General features: G+C 43.2%; 2 protein-coding genes across 3 annotated transcripts in view; one reads left to right on the forward strand and one right to left on the reverse strand.

The window, feature by feature from the left end:
- The window catches only part of GNAZ (G protein subunit alpha z), a 45,046-nt gene extending 28,533 nt beyond the window's left edge, over positions 1-16,513 (forward strand). For both annotated transcript variants that reach the window (XM_061602487.1, XM_061602486.1), the window contains exon 3: positions 14,507-16,513. In XM_061602487.1, coding sequence (XP_061458471.1) covers positions 14,507-14,851 — 345 coding nt within the window. In that variant the 3' untranslated portion in view covers positions 14,852-16,513. The remainder of the gene's footprint in view (positions 1-14,506) is intronic.
- RSPH14 (radial spoke head 14 homolog) overlaps positions 1-25,867 on the reverse strand; it is a 65,211-nt gene that overhangs the window by 37,150 nt on the left and 2,194 nt on the right. The window contains exons 2-3 of the mRNA XM_061602488.1: positions 24,760-24,862; positions 24,479-24,597 (exon numbers count right to left, since the gene is read on the reverse strand). Of these exons, the coding sequence (XP_061458472.1) occupies positions 24,479-24,597; positions 24,760-24,862 (222 nt within the window). The remainder of the gene's footprint in view (positions 1-24,478; positions 24,598-24,759; positions 24,863-25,867) is intronic.

Consider the following 25,867-nt stretch of genomic DNA (forward strand, 5'->3'; position numbering starts at 1 on the left):
TAACCTTGTTCAGGGTCATTGCCGCCAATACTGTATGCGCTCAGCAGATAAAAATGTCATATTTCTGTTTGGCTGTGACGGAGGGTTTTTCGCGAGCCATTTTGCAGTGTTGCCATCAGAGGTGAAGCCATAATTACACTTGAATGTTGACCTTGCTGTAGATGTCCAGCATTTGAGGGCTGAGGGTGAGAAGGTCGGAAGAGCCCTGCAGATGCTGCTGGGTCCGGCCCAAGGGGGCCCTTCCCTAGTCCAGCAGCACTCCGTGCTCACAGTGGCCAACCGGATGCCCATTATGGGAAGCCTGCAAGCAGGACCTGAGTGCAACTGCCGTGCTGTCCCCACTTGTGGCACCCAGCAGTTGGTATTCATACTGCCTCCAACAGTGACGGTAGAGCAAACGGCAGAGCAAGCGTCTCAGGAGCCTGGCATGCTCCTCCTTCCCTTCCATGGTGACCTGAAGGACTTCAGGAAGCCTGAAGGATCTTTCTAAACCTCTGATAATGTGCAGCCTTTGGGAACTGAAATAAGGGCTCAGTACTCCTGGCAATATGCTCCTGAAACTGATCATTCAGCTTTGTTGTTGTGGTTATGTGCCTTCAAGTCGATTACGACTTATGGCGACCCTATGAATCAGCGACCGCCAAGAGCATCTGTCATAAACCACCCTCTTCAGATCTGGTAAGTTCAGGTCTGTGGCTTCCTTTACGGAATCAATCCATCTCTTGTTTGGCCTTCCTCTTTTTCTACTTCCTTCTGTTTTTCCCAGCATTATTGTCTTTTCTAGTGAATCATGTCTTCTCATGATGTGTCCAAAGTATGATAGCCTCAGTTTCATCAACTTAGCTTCTAGTGATAGGTCTGGTTTTATTTTTTCTAACACCCAATTATTTGACTTTTTCGCAGTCCATGGTATGCGCAAAGCTCTCCTCCAACACCACATTTCAAATGAGTTGATTTTTCTCTTACCTGCTTTTTTCACTGTCCAACTTTCACATCCACACATAGAGACTGGGAATACCATGGTCTGAATGATCCTGACTTTAGAGTTCAGTGATACATCTTTGCATTTGAGGACCTTTTCTTGTTCTCTCATAGCTGCCCTCCCCAGTCCTAGCCTTCTTCTGATTTCTTGACTGTTGTCTCCATTTTGGTTAATGATTGTGCCAAGGTATTGATAATCCTTGACAAGTTCAATTTCCTCGTTGTCAACTTTAAAGTTACATAAATCATTCAGCTTGGTGTCTATAAAAACAGGAAAAGCTACAGGCCTAGGATTTCAAAACAAAGCCCTTTTTAGGGCTCCTCCTGGTAATAAGGGCAGGATATAAATCAAATAAATAATAATAATAATTAATAATAAATTTTTAAATTGTGTTTTAAATTGTTTTTAAAAGATGTGTTTTAAATTTGTATATTTGTTTTAATGTTTTTAGTTACTGTAAACCACCCAGAGAGCTTCGGCTATGGGGCGGTATATAAATACAATAAATAAATAAATAAATAAAATAAATAATAATATATAATGGGGGGAATGCACCCCATTCTGTAGGATGAAATAAAGTAATAATATGAGACTCTATAATTGATGTGCAGTTTTGGAGAATGACAAGCAGAGTCAAGGGGGTGAGAGATCCTTCTGTTCTAACAAATGGTGGGAGACAGTGAAGCGTTATTTCAAATGCTATTATTATTATTGTTATTGTTGTTGTTGTTATTATTATTATTATTATTATTATTATTATTATTATTATTATTATTATTATTATTATTATTATTATTATTATGGGTAATGTGGTTTAGGCAGGGAAGAGAGGGGCTCATCTTGCCCGGATCGTTTGTGTATATCTCCATTCTCGGACCTCAGGTGAAAGGTGGATTATAAATATTTGTCATAAATAAAATAAATAAATAAGTTTATAACTCCCATCAGCCCCAGCCAGCAAGGCTGATCTAGAACATTCAGATAATCAGAAATATTTCTCAAGGGCTACTGAAATGAGGTTACAGAAAGAAAACTGTTAATTCAGAATACTGGGAAATTTGGGTAAGTTGGCTCTTGAACCCTTAGATCTTTTGCTCTTGTCCTCATTTCAGTTCTCTCACTACATGCCTTCTAGCAATGTTTAACTTAAAAAAAACAGACCTTCTATAAAGTCAAATAATTACATAATTGCAGTCCTCTTACCAGATGTAATTGGTGAAATGTACTCCAAGAAACTGCCCTCCCTTGGCAGCATAATGTTGTACCCAGAACAAAACCCAGGCTGTAAATTTGATTGATCCTTACAAGTGGGAGGACTTTTGAGTCTCTGTACTTAGCTTGGTGCTTCCCCAGACTGGGACCCTCGCCATGTTTTGGACTACAACTCCCATCAGCCCCAGCAGAGACCTGACAGTTGTCTTCTGCAGGCAGTCAGGCATCTTCCCTCCCTCCTTAAGGGAGACTTCTTCAAGCAAAAGTCTCAGCCTCTCAAAAGTAGCTGTAATAAACCAGGATGGACAAGAGTTCAGGTTATTGGCACAAGTGCCCTTTTAAATCCAGTGGCCAAAAAAAATGTCCGTAACACATGGGGCATGAATGGGTCAGTGACTGTGCCAGCACACTTGAAACTGCTTGGGAAGTTCATGGTTGGCATGCTGTGCTGGTGCCCAGTTTTGACAGACCTGAATTAGCATTAGACATTGCTTAGTTTTATTAGAAATGATGTGCCATCCTGCCTGCCATTTGCTTGTCATGCTGTTTTGTGCAATTGGAGGAATGTCTGTGACTTGCCAATACCTGTGTAATTTGCTTAGATTTGCTTAATTTGTTTGCAGAGGGGCTGCTGTAAGCACTTGAACTCAAATGCCCCTGACCCTTGTGGCAATCCTCTACTGTCCTTGAGAATGGGAAACTTAAGATATACGTGGCCTAAAGTTTCAATGATCAATTTTGTATTGGACAGTCTAAAGCCATTTCTTTTATTAGATACGTTTCCCACAATTGCTGTTATCTTTGGTTTTGAACCAAATATATTTCTGTTTAAGCTCTTTCTCTTTTACTCAAGCTATTTCCTGATCAGGGAACATTAAGGCTTCAGTCCTAAATGTACTTTTTTATTAAGGAATAAATGCCACTGAAATTGTTGAGACTTCCGAGTAAGCATATTTTGGTGAGACTGCAAGTCATAATCCTGAATTTAATATTTTTATATGGCAGTAATCCATAATGTCATAAATTATATTCTGTGGGATGAGGTAAAAGATAGAAACTAGCAATCATACAGTAATACAATTCTGCAATAGAAGATCATCAGAGTATGGTGATGGTCTGGATAATGGAACTATCATGCATTCAACATTTAGTGAGATTGCAAATTAGTGCAGGAGAAAGCTGGAATATAATCATTCCTGATGGAGGAATGCATAACATTGGGCTATTAAGCTAAAGACAATCTCAGGAGTATTGTCAAGAGAAGACTTTTACACAATTGCTTAGTGTGAAGGTGCCATGCTTCTCAAGAAAAAATGGAGTATTGACTGTTATGAAAAACAGTAGTTTCTACACATGTGCCTTCTTTTTTAAAAAAAAATGAAGATAATATTGGCTGGCCAAAGGGGTGAGCCAGGCTATATTGTCCAAAGTGAGAATAAGAATATGTGCTTTGAGGTATTTAATTAGAGAACCCTGGGCCCACTCAGCGTGACACAAGTGGCTGCACATGTAGCCATGGGTACCTTCATCCCTCTTTTTCGTGTGTGTGTGAGAATCACTCTGGTGAACACTTTTGGAGCGGTTAGGGAACCTCAGCCCTAGGCAATGAGGCTGTACACCAGCCTTCCCCAACCTGGTGCTCTTAAGATGTTTTAGAGTGGAACTCCCAACACCCCCAGGATCATCATGCAGCCATGCTTGAGTTCCATGTATTAAGTAACACGTTCTGGACACACAAAGAAGATGCCTGTTTTACTTTGAGGATTTGTTCAAATTTATAATTTTACAGAACAAATTTTGCAAAGATTTATTAGCTTTTTCAGATAAGGGTCTTGAAGAACCTTCGAGACTAACATGCTTTATTATTATAAAATGGAGGGGGAGGGTTGACGGAGTGGATCCAGAGTGTGGTCAACATATTGTTGCGGGAGGGAGTGGTTCCAGCCACCCTGAAAGAGGCAGTGATCTGACCATTCCAGAAGAAGCTCACCCAGGATCCATTGGTTTGCGACAATTACCGACTGGTCACAAATATCCCCTTTTTAGGAAAGGTGATCGAGAAGTTGTGGTGCAGCAATTGCAAGTACTCTTGGATGAAACAGTTTATCTTGACCCATTCCAATCTGGGTTCAGGCCTGGTTATAGGACTGAATTGGCCTTGGTCACCTTGATAGATGACCTTTAGCAGGAGAAGAACAGGGTGTGTGTGACCCTGTTACTCTTACTTGATCTCTCTGTGGCTTTTGATACCATTGACCATGGTATCCTTCTGAGATGGATATTGGATGCACTAGGCACTGTTTTACAGTGGTTCCGATTCTATCTCCAAGGTCATTTTAAGAGAATAGCATTGGGTGATTGTCTTTTGGCCCCTGGCAGTTGTGCTGAGGGGTACCGCAGGGTATCATCTTGTCCCCCATGCTGTTTAACATCTATATGAAGCCCTTTGGAGCAGTCATTAGGAGATTTGGGGTGAGATGTCAGCAGTATGCTGACGACCCCCAGCTCTATTTCTCTGTAACATCTGAATTGGGAGAGGCCGTGCAAGCCCTGGACCGCTGCCTGGACTTGGTGGTGGGCTGGTTGGGGGCCAATAAACTGAGTCTGAATCCTAGCAAGACAGAGGCACTGTGGGTTGGTAGTTCCTGAGTTCAGATAATTGGTCAGTTGCCTACTTTGGATGGGGTCGTGGTCCCTCTGAAAGAGCAGGTCTGTAGCCTGGAGGTGCTCCTGGATCCATCTTTGTCGCTAGAGGCCCAGGTGACTTCAGTGGCTAGGAGTGCCTTTTTCCAGCTTCGGCTGGTAAGATAGCTGCAGCTTTTTCTGGACTGGGATAGCCTGACCACTGTTGTCCATGCACTGGTAACCTCCAGGCTAGATTACTGTAATGCACTTTATGTGGGGCTACCCTTGAAGTTAGTCCGGAAGCTGCAGCTAGTGCAAAATGCGGCGGTGAGACTGCTCACTGGGGCAGGGTATTGCCAACATGTCATCACACTACTGAAATAATTGCACTGGCTACCTATTAGCTACTGGGCTGAGTTCAAGGTTCTAGTTTTGGGGTACAAAGCCCTATATAGTTTGGGACGAGGATACCTGAAAGACAATCTTATCCCTTATATACCGAGTCAGTCACTGTGCTTTGCAGGTGAGAGAATCCTGCAGATACCATCTTATTAGGAGGTCCATTCCACACAACATAGGAAACGGACCTTTAATGTAGTGGCACATACCCTTTGGAATTCCTTCCCCTTGAATATTAGACAGGCGCCCTCTCTGTTATCTTTTTGGCGCCTGCTGAAGACCTCCCTCTTTCAACAAGCCTTTTATGTAGAGACCCTATCCCAGCCTGTGTCTGTGTTGGAATTGCTTTGTAATATGTTTTTAAACCTTCTTTTTTCAAAACAATGGATGTTTTTAAACCTTTAAAAATGTTTTAAAGGTGTTTTGTTTTAATATGTGTTAAAGTCTGTTTTTATGATGTTTCAAAATGTTTTTAGTGCTTTTGTTTGCTGCCCTGGGCTCCTACTGGGAGGAAGGGCGGGATAGAAATCAAATAATATAATAAATAAATAAATATTATGGCATACACTGTCATGGACCAGAGCTCACTTCACCAGATGTATGGAGTGTAGGCAAAAGGAGCACAGTCATCTTTCACAGCAGCAGGGACCCATTGTGGGGCAGGAGACCATTGTCTCTAGTCAGACTCTGATAGAACTGAATTTTTGATAAGTTGCAATTTCAGCAGTTTCACCCTGGAGTTTCCATTTAAAGCTCCTTGATTCCAGGATGGCCATTTTAAGATTGGTAACGGAGTGGCCTTGTAGGATGAAAAGGTATGCTACTGGTTTCTGAATTATTGTTACCATTTCAGATGTCAGTTTTGTGTACATTTATTTGTGTACAACAGGTCAAACAGGCCAATCCCTAAGCAAAACAACAATTTGTCGATTTGGGTACAAATAAATAAGGCAGGCTTGCATAAGTTGTGACTCAGCAAGTCAAATGCTTGATAATCTGCCTGCCTTTTCAAAATTGCCTACCAGAACTGCAAAATCATGGGAGTTGTCAATCAACCATCTAACTGGCCATAAAACGATATAATAATTTAAAATCAGAAAAATTGCCTGCATAATCCTGGTGACATAAGAGTAGTTTTCCACAGGTGTTTAAAAATCAGAATAGAAGACGCCTGCTGAATCTGTATTGGTCTATCGGTCAAAACCTGCTTTGAATTGGACTTGGAAGTGTGCAGGCAGCCAGTGTAACTGGAACAGAATTGGTGTTACATGATCTTTTTGCCTTGAACCCATCAACAATTCGGCAGCTGCATTCTGCACTAATTGAAGCTTCCCAACCATTTTCAAAGGCAGCCCCGCGTAAACTGCATTGCAATAATCCAACCTTGAGCCTACCAGTGCATCGATTACTGTAGCCAGGTTATCCCTGTCCAGGTTGCAGTTGAGCTGCCAGCCTAAGCTGATGGAAGGTGCTCTATGCCACTGAGCCCACCTGTGACATGATGGGTTTCAGCTGGAATAGGGAAGATCCTTCACCTCAAAAACAGGCAGGTCTCTGCTTCCTTGTATTGATGGAGGTGAGAACGCCACTTCCACAAGTAAAAATGGAAGCAGCAGCCAGGAAATATCTATATATATTCAGAAGTCACATTATCTACTATTAGTTCTTTTAAGTGTTTGTGTTGCAAACTAAACAAGGAAAGGCAAGAGACCCATTTTATTTTTACACAAATTTTGAAAAGGTTTAATAGGGAAATACATCCCTATTCAGTCCTTTAAAAGAATTATGTAAAGGGGAATTGGGGGGGGGGCGAACACATGAATTATAGTATGCAGTGGAAAATAATTACCCACTCCATTTTCAGTCTGTTTTTAATAGAGAAATGTTAGGGGCTTAAATTCTGTTTTCCCCTTCAGGCGGCCATTTTGGTTCAGTCCCACTTGCTGTGATAAAGTGCAGCTGGGTTTGGTCTGATGACTACCCTCCGTATAATTGCACCCTGTGTGTACAGCAGCTGGAAGTGCATGTTTCTAGTCTGCGTGGCTATAGCTGTCCTCGTACCAAATGTGTCTAGGTAGTAGGTGAGGTTGCTGGATGTCCATTCAGACAGGTTTGCTGCTTGGCTCCTGTTTTGCTCTGGAATAAACAAGTAGTGTGGGGTGGCCAGGGGCACCTTTCTATCAATTGCACTTGTTGGCTTTCTTGAAAGGGGGGGCTTACTATATTGATCTATGCTTTGGTAACCTCCAGAATTGACTGTGGTATTGCACTTTAGATGGGGCTGTCCCTGAAGGCCCCTTGGAAGCTACAGCTGGTGCAGAATACTGCCACTTGGGGCCTCCTGATGCAAAGTGTGAGATGTGAGCATGTGCAATCATTGTTGACAATTCAGAGTGCTTAGAATTAAGGGCCTGGGACCCATACAGCCTAGGCCTTAGGGGCTGTGTAGCCCTTGAAAACACTGCACAAGGGCCACCACTATTTAAGTCCTGACATACTCTGCAGCAAGTCAGTGTGACAGGGAGGGAGGGAGGGCGGGAGAGGAAAAAGCCTCCCTGCTCCCCACCACTGTCCCCAGTTGCCTGTTAGGAAATGGAAGGGTGGCAAGTGTGCTTTGGTGGGGGGGGGGCAGAACACTTTCCCTAGGTTGGATTTTGATCCCAGTGGGAGGAGATTTCAGGGGGGCTTGGAAGCCTGAGTTTCCTTTTGAGCAGCCATTTGAAAACCCCCAAAGCTTGTTTCAAGGCTCAAGTTTATTTTATATATTAGGTATTACATGTATATCCCCCTTCCTCCCAAAGGCTGAGGGTGGCAACTTTGTTGGCATCACTACAGCCTTGCCAGCTCTGTGCCAAGAAGACCTGCCCCCAGCCCACAGTCTGTAAAGAGAATAAAGCCCCCCCCCAAGAACCTGCAGCTCCAAGAAATGATGAATGCAACATTTTCCTGCCTTGGGGGTCTGGACCACAGGTCTCTTCTTAAGAGTGCAGGCCTCTTCCTCCCCCCCCCCAAATGAAACACTGTGCAGTTAACGTTTCACGTATTTTGGACACTGTGGAGCTCCTCTGTCCAGGAGAGTGTCCTTCCCCACACATGCAAGACTGTGTGTAGAGCCAGGGATCTTATGTGCTGCCGGCTTCTGTGCCTGCTTCAGTGCTACAGCAGCATCTGACACACACAAATAATCTTTCCCTGTGTTTCTGAATATATTAAGACTTATAATATCCCCATACCTATTTGCTATTTCCATGGAAACCTGAATAGGAACTTCGAGTGACTGCATTCAATTACAGCGGTTAGACAAATATGTGTTTCCCTCATTTTCTATTGGCCGGCCGTATTCTGGCTAAGCTGATCTGACCTAAGCACGGATATAATGAATGAGTGACTGATTTTCATACATGCTGCCTTATTTCACTAGTTCAGGGCAGGTTACAATTTGAAAACAAAACCATAAGGCATGCACAGTTGAATGCTCAAACTGTGCAGTGCTGTTCTGAAACAGTAAAGATGCAAGCTGACACCTGGACCGAAAGCCCTGGGCACCTCCCAGCTAGCTGCTTTCCTCCCTCCCCTCACAGTTCACAGTCCCTTCTCTGACATCCTCAGAACATCCTTCTCCTCCCCCCCCCCGCCTTTGCTGGTTTTGCCTCATCCACTTAATACCTTCTCCCATCCATTTGCGACATCCCAATACCCCATAAATCGTCTTCACTTTCCCTCTGAGCAGAATTCCTTTTTCTGTTCCAGACAGAGAAGGTGGGAAGGTGGAACCTGGCTGCAAAAGAAGCCCATGGCCGTGGAGTGGGGAAATGCAACACTGACAATATTACACAAGTAGGGAAAATAAGGGTTACAAAAGGAAACTTCGTGGCTCAGAGTTGTTTAATTTTTAAAAGGCAGCCAGAGAAAATACAAGAGAGAATGAATTTTTCTGCCAAACCCTAGATTTCATTTCAGAATCACAGGTGCTGGTGATCTGGCTTGAATTTCCTCTCTCCCTTGCAGCATGATGCTCTTTCAGAGTATGATTCAATCACAGAGTCATGAATGAAGAGCATCTTTCACAAGTGCCATTAATCTGCAAGGGCATTGACAAGGGAGGGAGAATGGCCACAAGGCAGGAGTAGGGTGAGAGCCCTTGAATTAAGGCCAGCAGGAGGAGTCTGAAATTCTGAAGTGCCGGCAGGATTGGGTTATCAGCATGAACAACCGAAACCTGGGATGCTTATTCAACGTGCAGTGTCTCCCTTCCTTGTCTTGTGATTTCTCCAAAATCAAGGCCACTCTGTCCATGTTGAGTTTCCTCACTTTGTTGAGTTACAATAATTCTGTGAAGGCCTTGCATTGTTTTCTGGAAGTCTGTCGGCAGAAGCTAAAGCCACTTTCCTTGGAGAAGGAATCCCACCATGCAAGGACCACTCCCTTGCGGCTAGATGCTTTTGCTGCAGGCGCTGTTGTTGACCTCGCCTCCCAGCAGGGCCCTGACGTCTCAACAGAGGGTGGGCTCAGACAGAAATGCATCTCATGTACTGGTCCAGCTTAGGGTAACTGCGAGAGTTTTAATGGTTCTCTCACTCTTAGTGTCACTGTAGGGCTGTAGGGGTGGATGGATCTGCCCATTTCGGTTTCTCATTTCTTTAATCTTAAGTTCAGTCCACCTCATTTCCACATCAGTTTGTGTTTTTTAAAAAAGCCTTCACAAAACTTCATCAGCGTTTTACTGTGCATTTCTCCTAATATACCCGCCTCTTCAAGCAATTTTCACTAACAGACTGCAATTTTGAACACCCTGAACCAAACTGAATAGTTCTCCCTGCTCCCAATTATACATACTCAGCTTCCCACAATGTGAAATCTCTCCAGAAAATTCCTGCCGTTTGGAAGATTAGGTAGCCGTGTGGGCTGGGGTCTCAAGCCTAAGGAAATCTGTCATTCTTCTAAATGAACCTGTTTGTTGCCCCTCCCTCCTCTTTGCTTTTTGCACAGAGTAACTGCAGCTGAGCTTTGAATTATTGCCATGGTTTGCTGGTCAGGACACTTGGCACCTTCCAAGAGTGCTCCTATAAGAGGTGGTCTTATGGAAAACATCTCTCTTGTTTGTTGGTCTCAGCTCCAGTAAAAGCCAAGAATTCATTTGCATCTCTTTTTGCATTTCAATAGTGCTTTTGTGGGCTTGTTCCTTCTAATCTCCTGGACAAACCACAAGCTATAAACCAGAGGACAAGCCTTGGTTTACAGCTGTTTGTGAGCCTGGAGGGAACTAAACCACAAGCCCAGGTTCAGACAATGTGCTGAGCCAGACGATGGCTTAACTCAGTGTGGCACAGTCTGCATCTGTGTTGAAATTGCTTTTTAAGATGTTTTTAAAGCTTTTTTTTTAAAAAAAAGATGCTTTTCAAGATGTTTTGTTTTAATATATTTTGAAGCCTGTTTTTAACATGTTTTAGAGTGTTTTAGTGTTTTTCTTTACTGTCCTGGGCTCCTTCTGGGAGGGAGGGCAGGATATAAATTTAATGAATAAATAAATAATGACCAGTGGCTGGGATCTCCTCTCCAAGAGCACTGTGCCATGGTTTGGCTTAGCATGACATGTGAACCAGGCCGCTCTTCATCCCTGGTGCATTGTATAAATTCCTAGAAGATAATCCTATCAGATTTTAGCCTTGGATAAACAGAGATTCAGCTACTCCCAGAATGAATAAAATTGAATATTTCCCTTTCTCTGATTTGCTAAACAATTAAACACCCATATCAGTTGGGTGGCTCTTTAACTAGCATTTGACTTGTTCACAACAGAAATGTTCTGTGTTATTCAACCCTGAGTATCTATCTGTATCTTAAAAGTCCAACAGTCACATTAATGTTTCTCTAACTAGCATCGCCCTAAGAACTTGTGACCTGAGGTGTTCTTAGGGAAAGTACCATCCAGATGATAGGTTTTTTAAAATCTAGCCGATGCTTGGCTTGACAACAGCTTGTTCCCAATCTAGTTTCTCCCTGTAATTATTTTGTCAGCTGTTACTGGCTTACTGTGGTATCAAGTGGGTGCAACATCTGGAAAGTGCTAAGGAAATCCAGGCTGCCCAGTCCTTACTTTTATGGTTCAATACTGCACTACGTGAAGATCTGCTCGTACATATATATAGGTTTTCTAAAACCATCTCTTGAGCACAATCCAGCCAAAGTCAAGCAATTTAAAATCCCATCAAATATGTGCTTAATCCCCTCAGTGAAATAGGTGAGATTAGCGTACCTCGCCTCTGCTGGATTGAGTCCAGTGGTCTGGGGCTCTGCTTTCCAAAAACAGCTTATATACAAGGAATTGGCACCTGAATTTGCTGGTTTCCCTTGCCAGCCTCATCTCCTTCTGTAGTGTTCGTTAGACTGTAAGTCTGAGGGCAGGATCTGTGTTCTTATCTTTGTAGAGCACCAAGGAAAATACAGGTGCTTTATAAACAATAAATAACTTGACGGCGTTTTTGATGTTTTGAACTGCTGTGTTTGGCAAGAGAAGTCCAAGTTCTCTGTGGATGCACATGCAGGGTAGAAATGACAATCTGGCACCTGGTGTCTGCTGATGAAATTGTTGGACTTGAATGGTTGCAAATACTACAAGTGTGGGAGACTTGCTTCTCTCTGGAAATGATTATGACAAATACTTTTGGAACTTAGTTTCTGAGCGGAGTTCAAAGTTACGTCTTCAGTAAATGGGAAGTAGGGTACCATGGACAGCTCCGTGCAAAATCTTCCTAGCAGCGCGATGAGTATTAAAAATGTATGTCACTAAATGATGTCTCAGGGTTGCTTGAAATGTGAGTGTTCTGTACAGAAAGCATTTCTGTACATGAAAATGTGTACATTGGAACATGTGGTGACTGACGGGAGAGGCTGTAGGGGCAGAGCAGATGCTTTGCACACAGACACTCCTAGGTCCAGTCCCTGGCAGCATCTCCTAGCAGGCCAGGAACAGTCTCTGGCAAAGAGTCCCTGGAGAGCCATTTCTGGTCCAGCCAGACAGCATTGGGTTAGATGAGCACGCAGTCCCACCTAGTGCAAGGTGCCTTCTTGTGTTCCTATAAAAGTGCCTCCCTCGATGGGTATTTCCAGAATCATTGCTGTCATCTTAAGAGTAAAAAACTGTCCAAAGTAGCTTGCTTTGAGTGGTGAGTTAGAGAACAGGAGTCACATGCCTTTGGTTAAAATATTCCTGGTGTGTAGAACAGTAGTGTTCAAGCTTGTCAGAGCCAGGAGCCATCTTAATCCAAGCACGCCTTTGGAGGTCCACTTCTCCATTTTGTGTGTGATGGTGGTGTAGAGACTGCAACCCGCCTTAGGGCAGGGGTCAGCCTAGTACCCATCCTGCCCCAACAACTGAAGACCAGTGATGGGAACGCCACAAACTGGTGTCACTGACCTGGCTGGGGGGGGGGCTTAAATGGGGTCCTCTAGGATGGGGGGCCGGGGGACCTCCCCACTTGGCTTGCAGCCTTGCCTTCTTGGCCCACACAGCAACTAGGCTGAAATGGAGGGCAGCTGGGGAGGGAAGGGTTAGTCCACAGGTGCCATTGCTGCATCATGCTGCACGGAGTGGGGGAGGAGATAAGAGTATGAGGAGAAGGGACGGTGTGGGAGAGAAAGAGCAAGCGCAGAAGTCCAGCTCAGAGCCATATGTGTCCTGCTAGTCTTGAAGCTGGGAGCAGTCCATGGGAGCAGAGGAAGCGGCCTTATACTGAGTCAGACTCTTGGTCCATCTAGCTCAGTATTGTCTGCACTGACTGGCAGCAGCACTCCAGGGCTTCAGATAGGGCGTCTCTCCCAGCACAGTCTGGGACCTTCTGCATGCAAAGTGGATGTTCTACCACGGAAATGAGGCCCTTCCCCAGCCTGGTGCCCCCCAGATGTTGTTGGACTTTGGCTCCCACCAGCTCTAGCCAGCATGGCCAATGCCATGGAAGGGCACCAGGTTGGGGCAGGCTTGTTAGAGAATGAAAGAGATGCAAGTTGAACAATGTTGAATATGTAGTGTAGGGAAGCTAATATGTATGAAGGGGCAGCAAGATTAGTTATGGCAACAGAGAGGGATGCTATTAGCAAAATGCTGAGCATTAGCCAATGTGGTGACAAGACAGGGTGAGAGTCCCTGGTTGTAAATGACAAGATTTAGTTAAAAATGGAGGCAGGCGTTTATGTTAATCACAGCTAATCAACAGTGCAAACGACCTGTGGAGATTTGAGTCCTTCTTGGATGTTTGTCTCAAGTTAATTCTGGCTTTGGTGCAACTGGCTCTGTTTCAAAGCAGACACCTTGATGTTATTATTAAGCTTCCCTATGCTACCCTTTTTAGCATTCCATAAAGGCTAATAACCTCTGGTTGAAATGGATGAGGGTGGAGGGAAGAGAGTGACCCACTTTTGCTGCTAGACTGTCCTTCATGTTCTTGCACAGACAGATGGGCTTGTGTTCAAGGTGCAGAGCTGGCCAGGCAGGAATCTCTCCCAAATTGTTTTTTTTTAAGTGTTTTTAAATGTGTATATTCGTTTTTAATGTTTTTAATTGTAAACCGCCCAGAGAGCTTTGGCGATGGGGCGGTATACAAATGTAAATAAGAAGAAGAAGAAGAAAGTGCATTTATTTCTATCTAAATTTAATAGAGTTGCTAGTTTAAATTGAACCTATTTTATTAAAGGATAGGGAAAAGCATACCAGGATGTGGTCTGAACAGGCAGCATTCTTAATTTTGAATATTTTATACCCATAATTATTTTTAAATGCAACTTCATCTGAATTTGTCATTTTGTTGTTGTTGGGTACGTATGCGCACATCCTAACACGATTTTGGAAAACAGCATTGTTGCATTTCACGTACAGTATTGTGAAAGCCTTCAGAACACAGAGAGCCTTGTGTTTTTATTTCCTGTGTATGATGGGATTGTGAGCTGTACTGAGTGCCCCATTGTAGGGTGGAAGCACGAACTAGAAATATCAGACGTTCGGTTTGTATGGCAGAAAAAGAGAGAAATTGTGCTTGATCTGCGGTTTCTAAGTTTATGTCAGCTGGCCTTTTCCAACCTGGTGCCATCCAGATGTTTTGGATCCCAATTCCCATCAGCCCTGGGGCTCCTGGGACTGGTACTCCAACAATATCTAGATGGCATCAGGTTGGCGAAACCCATCTTTAGTGCTGCTTGGAGGAGAAACAGATAAGACCTTTTTCACTAATAAGGCTGTGACAGGTTATTGTGCATTTTGTGTGGAAATGCTGATGCTTCTGTCCTTTCCCGTAGAGTCGAATGGCAGAGAGCCTTCGTCTTTTTGACTCCATTTGCAACAACAACTGGTTTATCAACACCTCCCTCATCCTCTTCTTGAATAAGAAGGATCTCCTGGCAGAAAAAATCCGCCGCATCCCGCTGACAGTCTGTTTTCCTGAGTACAAAGGCCAGAACACTTATGAGGAGGCAGCTGTCTATATCCAGCGTCAGTTTGAGGACTTGAATCGCAACAAGGAGACCAAGGAGATTTATTCACATTTTACTTGCGCCACTGATACCAGTAATATCCAGTTTGTGTTTGATGCGGTGACAGATGTCATCATTCAGAACAACCTCAAGTATATCGGTCTTTGCTAAGGACCTGTGCAAATGAATCTGGCTTCTTACGGTGAAACGAAATAGGTGAACCGCAGTCATCTGTCACAGTGGAAACAATGGGGGCAGCATTTGGAAGACCCAGTCATGAAAGGGAGACTTCTGAAGTATGTTCACAGATCCCTTCAGCTGCCTATACACCTTTTTGCAAAAAACAATGTCTTAGAGTGGGCAAACCTCCCACAACCTGGTGAGGTTTTGAACTGTACGGAAGTGTTTTCACTCTGGTCGCACCATCCACTGGCTCATTCTGTTTCATTTCTTTTTCCTGAGATAGTGGAGCCACCATGTTCTATGTATAATGAGACAGGTTGTTGTCTTTTATCATCCTAGAAGCCATTGCACAGTTGGGAAGATGCTGAGCTGGTGAGTGGGGGAGAGGGATTTGCTGAGACTCCCCACCCTCACGAATAAAGAGAGCAGAGGCCAGAGAAAAGGCATATCTGAGCAAAGTGTTCCTTAACGCACAGTATGGTGCACGGCGGCCTCTAGGTTATAGAGACATGGATCAAGTAAGCACAGGCACCCAACTTGCAGCAAGTACAAAGTACATAGTAGGTACACACATTGTCTTTGCATCATGGTTTATCATGAATATTCTGTCTGTGGAAGGAACTGATAGTGCAGAATAGGTCCTGCAAGCCCCCACCCTGACCAGTAACCCTTTCTGCTGTTCACAACTTCAATGTGTGTGCAAATAAATATGAATGGAAATATTAAGTAAAGATTACGCCAAATTCCGGTCAGTGTTTCTTGTAGCAGTGAGGAATTTTATACATCAAAGTCTTCTTTTACATCTTTTTTTGCCAAATAATTTGTGCTCTTTCACAAAAACTCTAAAAGTTTAATATAAGTGGTCCAGTTTCTTTTTAAATACAGATATAAAAGGTATACTTTTTAAAAAAATTATTGTTTTGCGTCTCGGTTTTGAGTGTGCTAACGGACAATCCTGTTCCATTGCTCCGAGGAAATTCTGACAATTATGGCAACATTTGCAACAGCCTTTCTAAACACAGGAGCCAGTGAAACTGTGTACAATATAGCCTCTTAAATCTTTTTTTTTTGGGGGGGGGGGATGTTTATTTTTTAAAAAATGTGCTGTAATTATTAGGTGAACGGATGAGTGATATGAACAATACTTAAATGTCTTGATATTTAAATTTTCAAAACTTAGTGGAATTCAAGAAATGGAAGCGATGCATTCCTCAGCTCCCTTTCATCCTGTATACAAAATATACTGGATGGCATATTATTACTCTAGCAAATCTGCAGTTAAGTTTGAATGTCTGAGAAGCTCTGTGTGACTCTACTGGAAAATCTCACATGGACCATAGGGCCAATGGTCACGTGATTCCTTCTCCCCCACCCCACCCCAATCCCTCGCAAAAGACTTCTTACAGATTTCAGTGTAAACTATGTGTGTAAATATACATTCAAGAATCATAGGGCACATTAATGTACACACTCTCTCGTATACACACACACACTCTGTCCTCCCTCCCCCTCCCTCCGTTTCCCAGTTGTATGAAGATTAGTGAGAATTCTCAGCCAAGGGCTCTAAGAAAACATAAAGAGAAAACAATGAAAGATAACAAAGTTACCGGTTGTCCACTTTAAGAAAATAAATAATCTGAATGATCTTAACTATGGTGTGTGTATGGTTTGTAGATCTTATGATTCTAAATTCCACAGAGCTGGGTTCTTACTTGCTTTGCTGCAAATCTGTATTCTTCTAACATAAAGACCTCTTTAGTTCTTAATGCTTACACTGTGTGATAAAGCCAGTACAACTGTTGAGTATGAAATGGAGGCCAGTAATGTTCAGGAAAGGCTGAAACAACTCAGGGTTCAATGGGATGAATGGTACTTTCTGCCAGAAGGAAACTATTCTGCCTAGCGCCAAGTGGCACCTATCATAAGCACCTATTGCTCACAACCATCTTTAAAAGAAAAGTCTCATTTTTCAGAATTGCTGGCCCCAGCAGGAGCTAATATTTGTGAACCAATTGCCAAGTATGATTTGAATTAAAATGATAAAATGCCAAAAAACAGATCCTATGGTGTATAACGTCAGCGAATGCTGGGATCTGATCTTGAGGCACATACCAGTTCTAGAATGCTGTGGGGAGGGCAGAAGAGGCCACCCTCTTGCTCTCTGATGTAGTTACATCTCATGGACTAATGCCACTGTGTGCCATTAGTGGGTGAAAGCAAGCAGCTGGAATGACCAAAAAGCAAAGCTAGTGGGAATCAAAAGTACAGGGTCATAAACTTGCTCACGTGGAGGTTTGGATGGTTGAGTGGGACATGCTCTTAAGCAAGTACTTTTGGAAACAGGATGCTAGCAATTATATTCAGAATTGAAGTTTTAATGACTGACTAAGGGTTGCTGCTCAGGGAGCAAGGATTCAAACTTATTCCTGTTCCATTTATGGTTACAAACTAGATTGATAAGCAGCTGAAGAGTCCTATCCTTGCTAAGGGAACCAAATTAAAACTAGCAGCAAGATCTACCGCAGCAACATAGAACCTTAAACTTGGATAAAGATCCCAGTGGTAAATATTCTCATGTTCCTTGTCGCCTTCATTTATTTTATAGAGAATGTGGTAATTAATACTGTGCTGCAAAGCCTTGAAAAAATGAAACGGACTGCCTTCAAGTTGATCCCGACTTATGGGTGACCCTCTGAATAGGGTTTTCATGGTAAGCGGTATTCAGAGGGGGATTACCATTGCTTTCCTTGGAGGCTGAGAAGCAGTGACTGGCCCAAGGTCACCCAGTGAGCTTCATGGCTGTGTAGGGATTCGAACCCTGATCCCCCAGGTCGTAGTCCAACACCTTAACCACTACACCACACTGCCAAATGTAGCCAGCTTGAAGCTTATCATGCACAAAACTGGCTCATCAGGTGACTTTATTGCTGTGTGCAGAAATTGCATTTTATTTAAGGGTATGTCTCTTATGCATGTAGACATGCACCAGTAAGTGGTCTCTCTCCCTAAATGACCCTTTTCTTGGTTACAGTAATATCTATTGGTACTGATGGTCATTTTAAATTCTCTGATGTCAAATATCCTTAACTAAAGTTCAAAGTCCAGTGTAGCTGAAAAATCAACTCATTTGAAATGTGGTGTTGGAGGAGAGCTTTGAGGATACCATGGACTGTGAAAAAGAAATTAAACCAGAACTACCATTAGAAGCTAAAATGATGAAACTGAGATTATCATACTTTGAACACACCATGATAAGTCATGATTCACTAGAAAAGACAATAATGCTGGGAAAAACAGAAGGGAGTAGAAAAAGAAGAAGGCCAAACAAGAGATGGATTGATTCCATAAAGTAAGCCACAGACCTGAACTTACAAGATCTAAACAGGGTGGTTTATAACAGATGCTATTGGAGGTCACTGATTCCTAGGGTCGCCATAAGTTGTAGTCAACTTGAAGGCACATAACAACAACAAATCACTGCAGAAGGACTGAGTGTTCGGCTCAAAGTAGAAGGCTAAAGGTACACTGGGAGCTGCCACTATAACAATCTGACCAGAAAGTACAGTAAACCCTACAGCAGCAGCCGAGTCAGTTTGGGACAGAGCAGTTGTTTCTCTCTCCAGTTAACAAAAGATGCAAACAAGATGGGGGGGAAATGCAGATTTCAAGGGAAAACAATTGTATCCTTGCAATCTATAACTCAATTTGCCATCTTGAGCTGGGGAAAAGAAGTGCAGGGGGTTCCACTCTGTCTCAAGGCTTAAAAGGGTTCCTTTATTATAGTTATGCCCCACTTTCCAGCTAGTACAGGCTTACCATTCATTAAATTAAACAAATTATGTTGCAAGTCATGAGATTACAACAATATGTGACATCATAGTGATGTTATATCAAAGCCCTAAATTCAGATTATTATTTTTGAAGCTTTGCAAACATCCTATGACAAATGTGGGGTTAATTAATGACTAAATTAATGAGCTAAAGTACATGTATAATCTCTCCCCCCAATAACTTTAGGAGTGTGTGTGTGTGTGTGTCCCAGTTTGAATTCCACTCAGTACAGCTATTTCAGTCTGCGATGGTAACCTTAGGAAGGAAAGAGGCAGATTCTACAAAAGCAAAGAGAGATTTCTCTGATAAGGGTTACAATTAATACTTTGGGAGGGAGTACAGAGTAAAACCACTTTTATTCATTAGTAGAAAGTTAAGTGAGTAGGGTATACGTTTCAGGAGAGCAGCAATAAGACTAAATGTGCGGTGGTGGAGCTTTTAGGCCCTCTGCGAGAGGTCGCTGGGAGTTCCTTTGTCTGCTGTTTGCATACACACTGTCTTTTCTCCTGGAGTTTCTGGACTTTTTGTCATTATTTTAAAATGAAGTGCACCTATGTGCCCCTTGATAAATTTGATGCTGTTTGCTAAAAAAAAAAAAAGGTCGGTCCAGGAAAGAGAAAGCTCTTGAAATAGGAAGATTTCAGGCCAAGCCACATCTCTAATAAGTGCTTTTACACAGTAGATATGGAAAGAAGTCTTATGCTCTCAAATGGAGGCTCAGAGCGGAAGAGCTGGAAGTAGAGGACAAACCACAGCAGATCAGGGGAGGCAGTGAGGGTTAAGTCCTCCTCATTCCATCCCACACACCTCTACAGATATCAACAGCAGATGGATAAGAACTTGCTGGTCTGCTTGAATCCTAGTGGTTTATTATGGGAAAAGCTTTCAGACTAAGGCTTCCTTCATGAGATGCATGACGTAAACAATGAGCGAAGAACTACTGAGATGAGCTATTGCTGATTGAAGCTCATGTCAAAATGAGCTATACAAGAGTACAAATCATTTGAAATAGCTGAGATATACCTTTTGGGTAGGTAGGTTTGTATACTTCATTTCTAAGGCCACAGCACTTTTGGGAGTCTTCTCTGAGCAACATCAAAAACTCCAGGCACCCCAAAGTCAAATTTCAATTCCACCAAGAGATGTGAATGAACCACAGAATGGTTTAATTTCAAACCTGTGGCAGACAAATTTGAATGAATCTGACCTTTTTGCAAGGGGAGTATCTCCAGTTCTGCTTCTTTGAAAGAGTTCAGGATGCTTGACAGCACTGGCTGATGGAAACCACAGCAATGCCTAACCCATTTAATTAGGGAGTTGTTTCACTGAAAGCATTAGGAGCACAGTAGGGAAATGGCTGGGAGAGCCTGCAGCATTAGTTGAAGGCAAAAATACAGCAGCAGGAATATATGCAGGAATATTTCATTCATTCTGTTCTCCCTTTCTGCCTCAGAGGTACACAAGGTCACTTACATCATAAATCAATAAAAGGAATCAATCCCTCTATTTCCAAAGCTCAATAGTGAGCGTAGATCCTCGTGTAGAAAGTGAACAATAGTGCCCACTGACTATCCTCATGAACAGGAGATGGAATTATCCATATTGTGACATACAGATCTATGCGAATACCTCACTTTATACCTGGTCCCTTTTTGCATATGGATAATCACAAGTACACTCTTCTATTTAGCCATTCAATAGCCCTGGTGGAAATAAAGCACGATTCTGAAAAGCACAATCTTCACTGGTAATGTAATCAACAGCCATCAATGTTAGTAAAGGTTAGGAACTCCTTGCCCAGGATCTGCACACACAAAACTGGGAGTAAACTTGAGATTTTATTCAGTCTTGCGTATAGAACCTGCCAATAGTTTCCACTTTACCTGTAATCTTCTGGAAAGGGGACTTAAACGTATCCTGGATCACTCCCTTCTTAGATGGCTCTGCCTTTTTTCTAGTAATTGGAACCTTTGGAACCTTTTACAAGGTCTCTCTCCAAGAACCTTGTTGTTCAGTCTTTGGGACTCCTTGCCAGGACTGTTGCACCCCTACTTACCTTCTCTTCCTCATACCCTTGCCTTCTTTCCATGTTTGTTATACTTTGGTTTAGTCAGGAAACCTAGGAACACTCTGGTTTGTTTCCCCTTTTAAGCCATTCCTATTTTTTTGCCAACTGAGAGGGTTCAGGGAGAGCCCATAATGCTTACCCTGGGAACTGCATTGGTCAGGGCCGGGAGGGGGCCCCTAAGAAGGCTTGCCTAACATCAGCTTCCCATCACAGCCCTTGCATCGGAACAAAACCCAGCCTGCAGCCTTTTACATAGTAAGGGCAGACGAGCCACCCATAATTCCTGTGGAATGACCCAAGCCTTCTGGTGTCCAGTCCTAACCTTGAACTCCCAAGTCACCGTGAACATCTGAGAGGGAACGTCTTCACCTCCCCTCCTCTCTGAAATAGATAAATATCCATGCCACAACTTCTCTACTTCCCTTGTTCCTTGATTCCCCCTCCTAAGTGTTTGTCTTTCCCTCCTATGCTTAAACCTTGCATCACTGACTTTCTGAGTTGGCCCTGTTGCACCTAGACCTCTCTTATAGAGCGCCAGATCCTAGCACCCTCCCATCTCCTGATACGGCTACAGTCCCGTCCCCCCACTCCACTGCCTTGCCTCTTTTTCTTTTTCGCTCCAGTTCCTTCAACGTAGAACTAATGCAATGTCAGTCCAGGCTGTGCTTTGCTTGTATGGTCTGTTCATGTACGTTTGTACATATTCTGCACAACTGTTTTCTATTCAGTAATAAATGCAAACTTTTATTTTTCACCATAACTGGGATTTGTGTTCTACTGCTTATTTCCCCATGCTTTCAAAGCAAGAGGCAATATCTCCAGGCGCACTGTGTCTCCAGACCCAAGGTCTTGAAAAGGGTGCTTCCTTTGGCGATGTGTGTGGATATCTGTGTACGGAAGCATGCGTGTTCAGAGAACACTTTTAACAAGGCTTTCATTGCACTGCTTCACCTGCTTCCTCTGACATGCTTCAATCATAACACCCGTTTTCCCTTCTGAGAATGAATTATGCCATAAGCTTTGCACTCGTCTCCTCAGTTTTCCCATTCACTAATCAGCCAGTGCATTGCCACCTGAAAGGGCAACTATATGTACAGGAATCCAAGCACAGATGACATCCCCAGAATAGGTGCTTCCCTTGCTGAAACAAACGGAGCACCACTTGCTTTGCTTCGCCTTTGACACACTCTTGCAGCTGATATTGCTGCATAGATTGCAAGTCCTTGCTCTGATGCCCTGCTGAGGGCTGCACAGACATGCTTCCCTCGTGTCCACCACGAATATTGTTGGCTGTAGAGGGCAGGGCGGTGGGGGGGAAGATGCACTTTCTTCCCTGCTGCCAGCCGGAATGGCTGGGGAAACCATCCCTGTGTCCTGAAAGCTTCCAGGATGTGATCCCCATAGTCCTCCCTCTCTCCTGCCAGCTTGCTGGAGCCTCCTGGTACCCGGGCTACGTCTGGCAGTGAATGGGGGCTGCCCCTGTCTTGCCGAAATGAACCCAAAGGTGCTGGTGGTGAAATTGGGTTCCTCTGAGACAAATGCCTCTCCCCACGACCCTTTTGGCAGTGAAAGGAGGGCTCAGCCTGCCTTTGCTATCAAAATGAGGACAGGGAAGGGGGTGGCTGGGCTCTGAGGTCAAGCATTACAAGACAGGTGCCATTGAGCACTATTTCTTCCTACTATGATATGACTAGCAAGCCAACTCACCATCCAAGCCATCTATTATGCCGAGCTAAAAAACCTTTGAACACTGATCCTTTTTCTGTCTTTAACTGAGGCTTGTAAACAGTCACTTGCTTGGTTGCCTGTAGCAAGAAAATAATATCTGGGGGACAAGCAGGGAAGCTTTTGCCAGTTGGAAGAGAGAGGTGGGTTTGCTTTCATTTTGGAGCGCACTGATTGTTCACTAGCAACAAGGAATGAGATCACACACTGAACCATCAACCAGTGAATTGTTCTTTATGCAGAAGCTTTGAAGAGCAATCTGTGATGTTCTGGCACCACCAAGAGATAACTGTGCTTTTTACTACTGGGATACATTTTAAATAAATATTATTTTTAATATAGTGCTATTAATACACCTTGGCAGTACACAGTGGCAAAAGCAAAAAAAAAAAAAAGTCCCTGCCTGAAGAACATCTGACCTATATTGAAAACCTGGCTGGGAGATGCGGGAAGGTGGGAGGAGGAAGAGAGGGACCTGGAAACCCTAGAGGAGGAAGGAGCAGAGTAACAAAGGCAACAAGAAACAAGTAAAATGGATCACAGACAACAGAGCTTTTTTTAAAACTATTAATGTGAAGCCGTAAACAGTAGTTTGAACAACCTCTAAAACAAGCCAGAATTATTACACTTACGATACAATTGAGAGGCATAAGTGGCTTGTCTAAAGACCACAGTATGTTCTCCAGAAATTCTAGTTCATATCCTGAACTTAAGTAATATCTGACACCCACCCAGCAAAGGCAAGACCTGTTAATTTCAGAGACTTTAAGGGAAAGAAACAAAGAGGTAAAAAATGGTTTCTAACATGAGGTCCGTTGGAGACTGACTACACATTCAAACCCCTGTTACACCAGCAGATCACCAAACCACAGGCTCATAGAGCATTATCTACACTACAGACTTGGGAGCACTTTAAATGGCATGGATTTTGCCAAATAATTCTGGGTGGGCTGAGAACTGGACCCCTGTCCCAAGCCCCTCTCATAGAACTAGGATTCCCTGGGGAAAGGAAGTGACTGTTAAAAGAGTTTTTAGGGGTCTGTAGAATAGCTGTGCCCTTATAGTTGTGGGAGGAGGGCAAGCAACCCAGTTTGCTATCCATTCTGCTCAACCTTCCTTCACACACACAATCATAGAATCATAGAGTTGGAAGGGGCCTATAAGGCCATCAAGTCCAACCCCTTGCTTAATGCAGGAATCCAAATTAAAGCATACCCAACAGGTGGCTGTCCAGCTGCCTCTTGAATGTCTCCAGGCATCAATCCACACCACATGGTGTGTGGGCCACATGCACAGAAGCATGGTTGCTGAGTGGTTAACTCCAGAGGTCTCCGGCAAGAAGGCCAGATCACAAGCTGCAAGGGGGTTAGGCAAAACCAGCAGAGTTTCCAGCCTTTATTTGGCCAGAGTGAAAAGAACAAGCACGGTATAGTGGTTAGACTGTCAGACTAGGACTGAAGAGACCCAGTCCACCATTAAGCTCACATATGTCTCAGCCAAGCCTACCTCACAGGGTTGTTGTCAGGGTAAAAGGGGGGAACCATGTACACTATCTTGAGCTCCTTGGAGAAAAGGTGGGATATAAGTGAGTTAAATAACATCTTCCTGATCCCAAATACGACCGCCATCACTCACTATGTGGTGGCATGTACGTACTGCAGAAAGATTTCCCAGAGTGGTAGTTGTGTTAGAGTGTATTCCTAACTCAGAAGTAAGTCCCACTGAATTTATTGGGTAAGCAGGTAAGCAGGTAAGCAAGATTGGGTATCCCAGGTAAGCAGGTCAGGCTTGCAGCCTGTTGCAGCAAAAACACTAGAGTTAGTCTTTCAGGTGTCACAAGATGCTTTGTCATTTTTGCAGAAGTACAACACCAACACAAATATCAGGATCAAGATGCCAGATATATACAGTCAAATTATGATGCTGAAGAGTGTTATTAGCAAAGCAATCAAGTGTTCTATATTATAAATATGAAATTTAACTCTTCTTACCTGAAGGCAGTTCTGACACGAGTTTCAGTGCATAATGCATGTTCCACCGACAGATGTCAACTGGATCATTCAAAAGCTGCGCCAGAGCTGGGATGACTCCATTTTGTATAAAGCCAATCCTACATTCAGAAAGTGACTTTACTAAGAAGTGGTTTATCTAAGCACATTATTAAACTTTTCTCTCTGGAACCTGGGAAATTTGTTGCAGAACGGAACCACTTGACAATTCAGCCAAATTTCTACTCTCAAACACGTACACTACACTTCTAGCAAATACCTACCTGCCAACGTTATGTGTTGCCATTATATAAAGGACTTCTGTTGTTTTCCGTCTCACAGTGCTGTCTTCGTCTAAAAGCAACTTCTTCAGATTTTCTAGAAATCCTGAAAGAAATCATTTTATTTATTTGACCTCACCCTTCAACAGACATCCAGGGCAGCTTACAAAAAGCTAAAAATAGCACTAAAACACATTTAGGTCACATCCACACTACATTTAAAGCACATGGCTTCTTCCAAACAATCCTGGGAATGGTAGTTTGTTAAGGGTGCTGAGAATTGTAGCTCTGCAAGATGGATAAACAACAACTCCCAGGACTCTTTGGGGGAAATCGTTAAGAACATTAAAAGAGCCTGCTGGATGAGGCCAGTGGCCCATCTAGTCTAGCATCCTGTTCTCACAGTGGCCAACCAAATGCCTCTTTTGGAAAGCCCACAAGCAAGATGTGAGTGCAAGCGCACTCTCCCCTTCTGTGGTTTCCAGCATTCAGGCACATACTACCTCCGATGATGGAGAAGGAACATAGTCATTTGGGCTAGTAGCCATTGATAGCCTTATCCTCCATGACTCTTAGAGCGGTATAAATGTGCTTTAAATGTATGGTGTGAATGTGACCTAAAACACCACAATAGAAAACAGTAGTATAGACGTAGTCAGCAGAATTAGAAACAAACACAAAGCAGCATGAACGCAATCTACTCTAAAACATATCAAGCAAAACTATATATTGGTTATCTAGATGTGTCAAATGGGGAACGATACTAGTGTGTATGGTTCTGTTTGTTGAGAAATGTCTATGGTTTTGTTCTGGTAGCTATTGTTGTTTTGAGCACTGTAAGAATAATGATAATTAAAACTGTTTTAAAAATATTTGCAAGCTTTATAAAAATGATGCACAGAAAACTCCCAAAGGACCTCTCTCAACTGACTGAAGGGCAATAAAATGGCAAATGCAATTCAATGTAAAGAAGTGTAAAGTTACACGTATTGGAGCAAACAATCTGAATTTCACATATATGCACATGGGGTCTGAACTGACGGTGACTAGCCAGGCACAAGACCTCGGGGTTGTAGTGGATATCTCGATGAAGATGTCGACCCCGTGTGCG

The sequence above is a fragment of the Rhineura floridana genome, chromosome 19, assembly GCF_030035675.1.
Source record: "Rhineura floridana isolate rRhiFlo1 chromosome 19, rRhiFlo1.hap2, whole genome shotgun sequence".
NCBI classification, from domain to species: Eukaryota; Metazoa; Chordata; class Lepidosauria; order Squamata; family Rhineuridae; genus Rhineura; species Rhineura floridana.